The 12,579-nt window shown below is 33.9% G+C and overlaps 1 protein-coding gene across 2 annotated transcripts in view; it reads right to left on the bottom strand.

The window, feature by feature from the left end:
* The window catches only part of MTREX (Mtr4 exosome RNA helicase), a 131,246-nt gene that overhangs the window by 26,999 nt on the left and 91,668 nt on the right, over window positions 1–12,579 (bottom strand). For both annotated transcript variants that reach the window (XM_068535342.1, XM_068535343.1), the window contains exons 19-21: window positions 9,738–9,866; window positions 1,552–1,662; window positions 200–388 (exon numbers count right to left, since the gene is read on the bottom strand). In XM_068535342.1, coding sequence (XP_068391443.1) covers window positions 200–388; window positions 1,552–1,662; window positions 9,738–9,866 — 429 coding nt within the window. The remainder of the gene's footprint in view (window positions 1–199; window positions 389–1,551; window positions 1,663–9,737; window positions 9,867–12,579) is intronic.

Here is a 12,579-nt window from a genome sequence, read left to right as displayed (position 1 = left end):
AGGCTATGCTATGTGAATGGCATCTCAATTAAAGTGATCAACTTTTTTTTACTGGTAAGAGTTGATAGTTTACTTAAAAGATAGCTAGACATTTTCCTGCTTTAGCTGATGAAACCAATAGGAAAAGAAAATGAAAAATATATACTCACTTATATAGTGAAATACTTAGAATTCTATGATAAAAGAGTTTCTGCCGTACCTGTGCTTTTTTTTCACAAAGCGTATACACAGTTTCCAAATTTGGATCATTGTGAAGTGGATGAGAATACATTCGATGCTCAAAAGCCTCTACTTTCTGGATGACTTTTTTCAGTCCTTGATCTTGAATGCCCATGTCATCAATAGGATCTAATAAGGGAACACCATCAGGAAAACGTTTCTGAACTTCCTGAAACAAAATATTTAAAATTCATTTTTCATCTTACATACAAAATTAGTTAAGACTAAACTAAATACTTCCTTTTATGTTTTTTCTATGTACAGACATGTATTATAATTTATTAATAATTCTAATATTTAAAGTTTAATAGTTCTGTATGCAGCACAATTTACTGATAAAGCCCATCATTGTGTATTTAGGTTGTTGTAACTTCTTGCCATTATAAATAATCCTGTATTGAACATCTCAAGTGTAAATGTTTTCAATATTCTGATTACTTCTTTGGGGCTGATTCCTAGGGAGGGCACTACTGAGCTGAAAGATATAAACTTTCAAAGGGTCCAGATCCCCATCACTAAACTTTTTGTAACATGATTTGACTATTAAATATAATGAACATGTGAGTTCAGGGAAGAGATAGGTCACTATAGGCTGGTATCCCACTGGGAGACTTTCAGGGTCTTGGATAGGGCTTAAAGGTAAGATAGGATTTGGCCAGTTAGAAATAAAAAAGGGGGGGGGGGGAGTTACCCACAAAAACTTTTCATAAAACTGTCAAGAGAATTATTCATTTCAAGAAGCCCACCCATGGACCACAGCTTAAAAATTCCTACTGTACACTGAAAGCATCCTGCTTTCTCAGATTTTAGTACATAGCCTTCACTACATAGTAAATCCTTTTCAAATATTTATTGACTAACCAACTAAACCAACTAACAAAGTGCCTTTTTATTTTCCTACCGGAAAATAAAATTTTCTATAAAATCTTATTTTTTCCTATTGAAAATAAAACTATTTCATCCATGTATTAACTATACTATAAAGTAGTTAAAAGTCCTGGCACATGATTTTATACATAAAACTTTAAATACACTCTATAGTTATTTTCATTCATAACGAATAAAGCAAAACATATTTAACATACAATAGTGGCCATGTTTTCCTCTGTGAGCCCTCCTTTAGCCTGACTTTGTTGCTAGATTCAAAGAGAGGACAGTCTACATATAGATCTGCTGCCACTATCTTTGTTAAAAATGACTGCCACTATTGGTAGTGTTTATAGGTTTTCTGAAAGAAAGCAATATATTTAAAAGCAAATCAGCTGCCTTGTTATAAACCCTATTTATATTTACATAAAATTTATATTTAATTTATAAAATTAACGTGTATACCTGTATTGATTTTAAAACACTCTGTCTATTGTCCAGTGGTCGAAGGTCTTTAGGAATGTAAAGCCTAACACTGCTGATAGCAGACAGGAGATGCACCAAAACTGGAACAACCTACCAACAGAAAAGTTATATATATATGTTACAATTAAAATTGAACGTTTTCAAATTCTGCCATTTCTTAAACTTAGCTTGAATTCTTAAAAGGAAACTGCATTTACAATATGTGACAGGTATAATAAGTAGACAGTAATCACTGTGGAAGCTTATATCTTAGTAGAAACTATATTTAAAAAGTAAAAACAAATTCAAACCTTTAAGTAACAGGCAAACAAATGGTACATAAAAATAAGTGATTCCCTTAACACAGAATCCATATTTTATTCATTTTTGCACCCTCAGTACTTGCTACTTTTTGAATACCTAAATGTACTATAGCACTACAGAGGAAGGAAAGACTCCTATTTAGGTCTATTTAGGTTTAGTTGGCCACGTAAGACTCATGTAATCTCTGGATGGGCCAGAATGAAGAGCTGAAAAGAGGTATTTCAAGCAGAGAAAACAGTATACTCCATTAGACATAATCTTGAAGAAAACATATCTTCAAACTTTCTTCCATGCTTTCTCCTGATAAGAATACCCTTCCCTCACCATGAAAAATACCATTTGCTTTCTTTAAATTTGCTCCCTTTAAATTCAGACTCTATGAACTGAGGAGAGGTTAACATTTTCACAGATCCAACTTTGTCAGCTTATTGGTCTCCTTACCTTTACACTGATCACCACTGGAAAAATAACTGTCATTCACTTGCTGATAACAAATATATTCACTGTGTTTTACTAAACAAAATGGTATAGTGGCTGAATGTGGGTTCTGGAGTCAAGACTGCCTGGGTTTGAATTCAGTCTTCAGTTAGTTGTGTGACATTGATCAAGTCACCTAGAGTTTTTAAGCTTCAGTCTCCCCATTTAAAAAATGAGGATAAACAATGGAACAGAACAGAGAGCCCAGAAATGAACCAACACACCTATGGTCAATTAATTTATGTCAAAGGAGGCAAGAATATACAATAGAGAAAAGACAGTTTCTTCAGCAAGTGGTGTTGGGAAAGCTGGATGACTGCAATTAAATCAATGAAATAACAACACTCCTTACACCATATACAAAAATAAACTCAAAATGGTTTAAAGACTTGAATATAAGACATGACACCATAAAACTCGTAGAAGAGAACAAAGGCAAAACATTCTGACATAAATTGTGGCAATATTTTTTTTAGATCAGTCTCCCAAGACAAAAGAAATAAAAGCAAAAATAAACCAATGGGACCCAATTAAACATGTATCTTTTAAGAACAAGTACCTTCTCCTGCATAGCCACAATATTATGAGATCATGAAAATTTAACAATAATACATCATCTAATATATAGTCCATATTAAAATTTCCCCAACTGATCCAATAATGTCCTTTATAGACTACTACCACTACTACCACGACTACCAACACCACCACCACCACCACTACTACGTTCGGAGCCAGGATACTACTACTACTACTTTTGGTTTCAGGATCCAGCCAAGGATCATTTATTACATTTAGTTGTCAGGTCTCTTAGTCTTCTTTAATCTAGAATACTCTCCACCTTTTTTTTGTTCTTTTATGGTATTAACATTTCATGTAATTTCAAATTTACAGAAAAATTGCAAGAATAGGATAAAGAGCTCCCATATACCTTTATTCAGATTCACCAATTATTCGTATTTTGCCCCATGTGCTACAACATTCTCTCTCTCTATATTTATGTATATACATATACACAAACATACACACCCATACAACCACAGTACAAGTATTAAAAGAGGGAAATTAATGTAGATACACTGATATTATCTAATCGACAGTCCATATTAAAATTTCATCTACTTTCCCAATAATGTCTTTTGCCCTCCCTTCTCCCCCACCACTCTATGGAGCCAAACTAGGATCATGCATTGAACCTAGCTGTAATATTGCTTTGTTCTTCTTTAATCTGGAACAGTTTCTCAGTTCTTCTGTGACTCTCAAGACACTGACATTTTTGAATACTATAGGCTAGTTATTTTGTAGAATGATTCTCAGTTTAGGTTTGTGTAATCATGAAGAATCATCAGATTCAGGTTATGTATTTTTGGCACAAGTGATTTTTTTTGTTTTTTTTGGTCTCAGTCCATTGGTCAACATTACTGGATTGGTGACAGTAACTTTGATTACTTGATTAAAGTAACATCTGCTAGCATTTTCTACTATAAGTTACTACTTTCCCTTTCACAATAAATTTATAGGGAGATAAATTTATAAGAAACTGGGGCTTCCCTGGTGGCGCAGTGGTTAAGAATCTGCCTGCCAATGCAAGGGACACCGGTTTGAGCCTTGGCCTGGGAAGATCCCACGTGCTACGGAGCAGCTAAGCCCATGTGCCACAACTACTGAGCCTGAGCTCTAGAGCCCGCAAGCCACAACTACTGAGCCCACGTGCCACAACTACTGAAGCCTGCGCGCCTAGAGCCCGTGCTCCACAACAAGAGAAGTCACCACAATGAGAAGCCCACACACCGCAACAAAGAGTAGCCCCGGCTCGCTGCAACTAGAGAAACCCGCACGCACAGCACCAAAGACCCAACGCAGCCAAAAATAATATAAATAAATAAATAAATTTATATTAAAAAAATTTATAAGAAATTTATAGGGAGATTCTTTATAGACTTTGTAAATATCCCATTCTTCACTAAACTTTCTTTTTTTTTTTACATTTTTAGAATTAATTAATTAATGGCCACATTGGGTCTTCGTTGCTGCGCGTGGGCTTTCTCTTGTTGCGGCGCATGAAGACATTATGTCTGAATTGGCTTTTGAGCTGCCAGTTTGTGATCCATACAAATCCTAGATACATGGGCTGGCTGGAAAGAGAAGACTCAGGACATGAAAAACTGTCAATGATGTACCAGGTAGCCAACATCCAGAGGGAGAAATACACAATTTTTCTGTACTGAGGTACATGTACACAATCCAAAATGGCAGAAAAATTAAAAATAATTCACTTGACTTTAGGGAAGAAGTGTACGGTTTACGCACTTGCAGTTGAATTATGCACAAGCTGCATTATGCAGAAGTATTTCCTTGAAAACAGAATAAACACTATCTGTGAAGACTTGATTCAGAAGGAAGACAGAAACTGCCCAATTTCTAATGCTGCTTCCCATAAGTTCCATCCAAGAAATGGTCAACTAAGTCTCACACTAATGACAAGAAAGAAACTATAAAGGCCCTCCTACAAATGTCTCCTTAAGTACAAGAAAGGGAGATCCTAAGACTTAAGTTCTGTAAATAAGAACTTAAATGTTTAAAAACCAAATGAATAGTTGCCATGAAATTATAAATCTCTACACTCACAAGGATTTAAAAACATGCTATAATATTTGCACTGTGCAGTTGATTCAACTTTCTAAACCTAATAACCTTTATAAAAGAACTTAGAATTCAGGCTCATCATGATGCAACATCGGTCTATATAAATCCAAATAATCATGAGGGCAATTATTAGAAAAGCGTGAGAATGCCAACAGTAGGGAGTATTTTTATTCTTAGACCTTTTTCTTTGCAAGTTTGTCATAAATCAATTTCCCCTTTTAAGATAAGCAAATGATAAGGTAAATAATATCAGAAGTCAGTGCATTTTAAGTCAATACATTCTTTAAGTCAATACACTCTAAGTAAATTTCAACCAATGTCATCTCTTCAATTAAGACTATTAGCTAAAACACAATATGATTTTTGAATTTTTCATCTAAATCAGAATGATGTTTTTTGAACCAACTGAATTTTAATCAAGTCAAGGCAGACAAAGTTATTCAAACCAGTGATTTTTATTAAATTTTAGATTTTCAAAAATTAAATTTGTGTCTTGATCTAATTTAAAAGCTGACTAATGTAATAATCTATTGAATGTAATAGATGCTTTCTCTAAGTTTATCCAGAAGAATGCCAGTGAAAATGGTGGAGCAAAGGCCTCCAAAAATCCTCTTCTCCATAAAAGCATTGAGAATACTGGCAATTGTCAAAATCAACTTCTTCAGAACTCTGGAAATTAAACAAAGGCTTGCACCAATCCAAGGAGCGTTTAATTAAAAAAACCCCAAAACCAAAGAACTGGATGCTTTGTGATGTTTTAACTTACTCTACTCCCTCTCCCACTCAGCTCCACAGTAGTCTTGAAAACCAAGAGCCTGCAATCACTGAAAATCAGTCTGGCAGCCACCGGAAGGGACAGAACAGGGTTGAAATGACTTCAATAGGCCATTCCCAGAGAACTGTCAGTATTTCACCTGTTTGGTGGTCCCCTAGAAGACTTCATTCATTCACAAGAAGGTCATTATTTGACCTGACCCAGGGCTTGCCCAGTGCAAACAACCTTTTCCCTAGGGGCATCTGTTAAAAATAGTAAGAGGCAATTGTTTAACATCATGACTTTGAGGTGGTGGATAACAGGACAAATAACAGGTTAACCAAAAAGCTTAAAAAAAAGAAAAGAAAAGAAAAGATGGAGAGTAAGATGACCATAGGGAGATGTGAAAGGCGCTCCTAGAAAACTAGAAACGTAGAAGGCCTCATGCATGTGTAGGGCTGTGTTCACACTCCAAAAAAAAGAGAAGGCCCTAAACTCCCACCTCTGGGTGTCCTTAAGACTGAACACACAGGAAGTGAAGGCTAAGGTAGTGCTGTCAACTCTCTGGCTAAGTGTTAAAGGCATGCTACAATATGCATGCAGAGTCCCTAAGCAGAGACTGGTGGACTTAATGGTTATGGGCATTTAAGAAAGTTTTTGTCTAATTATTAGCTGACCACTAAGCTAACTAAGCAGGGACTTCAGTGGCCATGCACAACAAAAAATTGAGACTTAGTTAACAGAATTAATTCAGAAAAGTCTACAAAACAAACAAGCAAGCAAACAAACTACAACAAATAGCAACATAAAGAAACTTAGGTTTAATTTCCAAAGTTGCCATGTTATATTATATAAAATGTGCAATTTAAAAAAAAATTACAAAATATGTAAAGAAACAACAAAATATGGTGCATATACAGGGAAAAAGAGCAGTCAACAGAAACTGTCACTGAGGAAGTCCAGCTACTGCACTTAATAGAGTTTAAATCAGCTATTTTAAATATGTTCAAAGTTTATTTAAAATAAAAAAATCTGATTTCAATTTGTAATAGTACACTTTTGATGCAAACTTCTAAAGTGAAAAAACTGCTAAATCTCATTCTATCACCACTATTAAAGGGTATTTTGACTCTCAAGTAGTTTTTAGATAGCCTAAGTGTATAGTTGTGATCTGTAACCTTCTATTCTATGTCCTTTTATAGATGTTTTAATCTAATGCTGAATGATTCTAGAGAAGTCTTTGCCTAGAGAAACAAAACAGAAATCAATATTCTAGACTTTGTAATTATGGTCTCTATTTCCTGACACTGAGTCTCATTTAACTCTTATGAAAGGGCTGTGATAAGGGGCAGTGGTCAGAAACACTTGAAGCTGGCAAAGCCACAGTGACAAGAGCAATTTTTAGAATACATTGTCGGAAGTGTTAACCTCTACTAATCAACTGTTATCCAAAGCTAGCTATATTCTAAGCCATTTTGTTTTTCTGGAAAAATAAATTCAAGATTTATTTCACAGGTAAAAGAAAAAGTCACTTTAGAAAGTAGTCTTATACAAAGGCTGATCAAAAGCTAAATTTGACATTACACACACTCAAAGTTAGAGGAGGGAAAGATAACTATGGAAATTCTACTTCCTCCTCATATCTCATGTAAAGGAAATTGGGTTCAAACCTACCCTAAATAGTGCTACACAATCATGGCAGTTGAGAGGTGAGATTTCCTTATAAACTGCCTGTGGCGTTATTTCCCTGTGTCCAGGATTCCTACTCAAAATATTAATTTGCAAAAGCAAATAATATTATATACATATCTCATTTCTTAAGGTATAGTTCTCCTCCCTGTTTTATTCTATGCCTTTGTCATTCAACCATATAGACAGAACAACTTGGAGGTTTTTTTTTTAATTTTTAAAAATATATTATTTAACCAATATATTAAAAATATTACCATTTCAACATGTAATCAATATAAAAATTTATTATTATTTTTTTAGTTACTTGCTTTTTTTTTTTCTTATTAGTCATCAATTTTATACACATCAGTGTATACATGTCAATCCCAATCACCCAATTCATCACACCACCATCCCCACCACCCCGCCGCTTTCCCTGCTTGGTGTCCATACGTTTGTTCTCTACATCTGTGTCTCATTTTCTGCCCTGCAAACTGGTTCATCTGTACCATTTTTCTAGGTTCCACATATATGCGTTAATATACGATATTTGTTTTTCTCTTTCTGACTTACTTCACTCTGTATGACAGTCTCCAGATCCATCCAAGTCTCTACAAATGACCCAATTTCGTCTTGGAGTTATTTTTAAAGAGGGATGTTTTGTACTCTGCACGTGTTGCTTCCACAGCTGGGAATGCAATTTTTGTCTGAAAAAAGTTCTAATATTCCTACAAATTTGCCTAAGTCTCATTACTTTTATAAGACTATGCACACACGTATCTTTGATGGTCACCTCTCTGAGCAAAAAATGCTCCCTCCATAGTTCTAAACCCCTTTAAGTCAGAGACTACATATATAATTCATGCTTACACATCCCCACCTTAATTTCCTTAGCAGCATATGCTGAAATAAACTGAATAAAAAAATGTTATTCAGCAGAGGAGAGACACTCAGTTTTGCCCAGGGTACAGTGAAGACTTCCCTGTAGAGACTGTCTACTGAACTCAACAAAATCATATTATTAAGTACTGCAAAGCTTCTCAGTATCTTTAAGTAAAACAGGCACAGATGCTCATGCTTAATAAAATTTGGGCCTAGAACACAGCAGACAACAAACAGGTTTCACCTAAAATACTAACTCCAATGAATTACTCATTAGATCATTTTCTCAGCAAGAGTCTAATAAGCTTTGAGTGTAAAAGGGGCCCATGACTTATTATTAATATCTGCCATGAGAGAAGGAGAATGCTGCCATGCATGCCACATATTTGCCATTCCAACTTCAAAGATTCCTTTGGCCACAATGACTATATGCCAAATTGTGGGAATTTTAGCCTAATTTTAGTTAGGCAGTCAGTTGACAAAATAAATGTTGGCGAAAAGTAAATCATGTAAGTTTCAATGGTGGTGGAATTCTGGAGGAGAGCAAATTAGAAGAGTGAGGAACAAAGATCAAAGGCTAGCTGGTATTCAGAATTATAAATAACTAGACTTTTAAATCATTATTTTAAAATGTTTAATAATAAACAGTCTTTTTAAATACTGTCAGCTTTGAATCTCACATTCATTTCACTGATGTAAAGCAGCAGCCAATGATGCTACAGTGGCAGATTTTACTTTCCACAAACCAAAGCCTGTTATGACAAGTATCATTACAATGACATTTCCTAAAAGACCTAGCCAATACACCACATACTTAGAGCAGTGTTTAAAAATAACAAAATTTCAGTATGATATTACTCTTCAAATAGATACTTGGACTCTCCACAGTAAGGCTTACCTACAATTATTCTATATTAATTATTTTAAAATGAAATAAAATAGGAGACATTTAAGTAATATGTGTATCTCATGTGGCAAGCTGAATGTTTTGCATTTAATTAAAAGCACATGTAAATTAAACGATTTTAAGGAAACTTAGGTAGAACTTTTTCATTATCAAAACACTGGCTCATTATTTTCAATCATTATTTTCACAGGAATGTAATAAACAATATGGATGGAATAAAGTGTAAAATGATACAATCGCAAAATAATGATAAAACATCTTTTTTAGCTCAGGTAAATTCCAGCTTCATGTGAAAATTTAAATTATTAAATTCTCTTTATCTTTCACTTTGTCACTAATTACCCTGCCATAATCTGATAAGGAGATTAATCATCCTACTGGTGTTAGATGGCTTTCACATACCTTGAAAACTTCCAATTAGGAAATCATGACAGTATGTTCATTATAATCACATTCAGGAAAGCTAGTGATTATAAATAATGTTCAAAATATGTGAAATCTGAAAATGAAAAATAAAGTACAAACCTGCATCTCTCCTTTCTCATCAGACTTAGCTGGTTTTGCAGCCTCAGTAGCTGAATTTTTCAAGCTCTCTTTGCTACAGCGCAGAAGTACTTCCACTACATATAAAGGATCCAGTTCACCAGAATTAGGCTAGAAAAAAACAGGATAAAAGAAGTTTATTAATTCTTAAAAACTGGCACACAAATTTTAAGTTCCATGTGTACAGGAACTATGTTCTCAGTATTTAGCACTATGACTTACGTAATGCACAATAAATGTTAATTTCATGAAATGAAGCCTGTCTCTTTTCATCCTTCAACATGCTCCACTGGATGAAAAAACACAGAAATTACTTGATAATTACAAATTTAAATGTTATGATCACTGTCAACTGATATGCCATTTTAAGTTTCTAATGATCGGTTTATAATTTTATTTCATGTTATGCCAGAATTAGAAAAAGAAACCAAAAGGAATTATCAGTATCAGAAAATGAGTATGTATCTTCAAATAACCTTAATTAAACAAGATGAAAAATATATTCAGAGCAGATTATTTTATTGCTTAGTATACTGGCACCTCTACTCTGTGGTTTCATATCATTTCATTAAAAGTCTTTTAGTCTTTTATATTCTCTAATAAAAACATGATTCTCAAAGACCTAACACTAATCACATCTTCTGCACTATGACAATTTATGTTTGAGAGCAACATTTTTCAAATAGTAATAGAAGACTTTTTTCTTCAGTAAAGAATTCCTCTTTGCTTTTTAATTCAATATTTGAATAATCTCTTTTGCATAAAATTAGTTTTTTTAAAAAATTGAAGTATAGCTGATTTACAATGTGTTAATTTCTGCTGCACAGCAAAGTGATTCAGTTATACATATATATAAACACTTTTTTATATTCTTTTCCATTATGGTTTATCACAAGATATTGAATATAGTTCCCTGTGCTATACAGTAAGACCTTGTTGTTCATCCATTCCATATATAATAGTTTGCATCTAACTCCAAACTCCTATTCCATCCCTCCCCAGACCGCAAGTCAGACCACAAGTCTGTTCCCTATGTCTGTGAGTCTGTTTCTGTTTCATAGATAGGTTCACTTATGTCATATTTTAGATTCCACATATAAGTGATACCATATGATATTTGTCTTTCTCTGTCTGATTTACTTCACTTAGTATGATAATCTCTAGTTCCATCCATGTTGTTGCAAATGGCATTATTTTGTTCACTATTTTGTTTTTGTTTTTTTTTTAATGACTGAGCAGCATCCCATTGTATCAATATACATACCACACTTTATTCATTTATCTGTTGATGGACATTTAGGTTTCCATGTCTTGACTATTGTGAATAGTGCTGCTATGAACATAGGGGTGTATGTATCTTTTTTAATTATAATTTTGTTCGGATATATGCCCAGGAGTGGGATTGCTGGATCATATGGCAACTCTATTTTTAGTTTCTGAGGAACCTCCATATTGTTTTCCATAGTGGCTGCACCAATTTACATTCCCACCAACAATGTAGGCAGATTCCCCTTAAGGGAGAGTTATTTTGATTGAGAGGGGAACATGGCAAGAAGTGATGATTTGTTCTCCTCCCACCCCCGCCTGCACAGTTCCTGTGCAAAAATGAAAAACTGTCAAGAAATGACCATGAATCCATTCCTACAATCTATTTCTGTAATAAAACTATCAATCTGCTTCAGAATAGTAAAATATATTTCTAAAACAAACCAAAAATATAATCATAATTATCTTAAACATCTGAGTACAAATTTCCTCAAAGAAAGCATAAGCTCCATTTTCCAATTCAAAAAGAAAACTAGTTTTTTCTCGGCACATATTTTTATTCAAAATATGGTTATTTTTAAAGAAGTTTTCAAACATTTTTCAGCTTGATACAGATTCAAAGACAGTATTTTCAATTAGACTTGTATCTGAAAAGATTATGTGTGTGTGTATATATATATACACACACACACGCATATATATCTCTCTCTCTCTTAGTTAATACAAAATGAGTTTTAAAATGAGGTAAATAGTTATGACCAACTGTTAACTCTTCCAAGGGGCCAAGAACCATAAGGAGAATCAGTGATTATAATATTTAGCCTTTCCAGAGGGGAAAAAACCCCTCTAAATAAGATGCATTTCACAATATGATGAATAAATTAACTACAAGGTGTTATAGGACATACGAGTATTTGGACAAAAATAACCTAAGATTTATGAAGAATCTTTAATGTGTCTAGACAATCTAGAACTCTGTTATTGGCTTTAATTCCAATTCTGTAGATTTTATTTATAAACTTAATATTCTCCCTATCATCTCATACATAATTATCTTTGTAGAACTACCAAAACCATTTACAACATTACAGAGGTATTCTCAAGTGTTACTATGGAAACTCTTTTGAAAGCTTTCTTTATTGTTGCATTAAATGAAAACTTGCTATTAAATTTATTTCCTAAAATGATAAAACTTTTCTCAGCAAATTTTTTCTAGTTCTGTACTTTGGTAAAGGTGGGTCAACAATATCAACCTTCACATAAGAGAAATATAATTTTGATAATCTCAAGATTATAGAATGTAAAGAAACAAATACAAAATAAATATTGACAATGCATTTTTATCTCCTTAAAATGCTTCAAAATATTTTCTTCATCAGTATGTACTTTCCCTCTGTGGACAAAGGATGTCATGTCACCTGCCGTATCAGTGAGCAAAGAATGCTGCAGCCATCAGCCACTGAAGCCACCCCTGAGGGTGCATCCTGAGGGGAGCTCAGGATCAAGATAAACAGGCTGCCTGCCATCAAGCTATCAGCCTCTGCAGCCACCCCCAATG

Source organism: Eschrichtius robustus, chromosome 2 (genome assembly GCF_028021215.1).
Source record: "Eschrichtius robustus isolate mEscRob2 chromosome 2, mEscRob2.pri, whole genome shotgun sequence".
NCBI lineage: Eukaryota > Metazoa > Chordata > Mammalia > Artiodactyla > Eschrichtiidae > Eschrichtius > Eschrichtius robustus.
The sequence above is the reverse complement of the archived record's forward strand: the minus strand, read 5'-3'. Positions and strand labels throughout refer to the sequence as shown.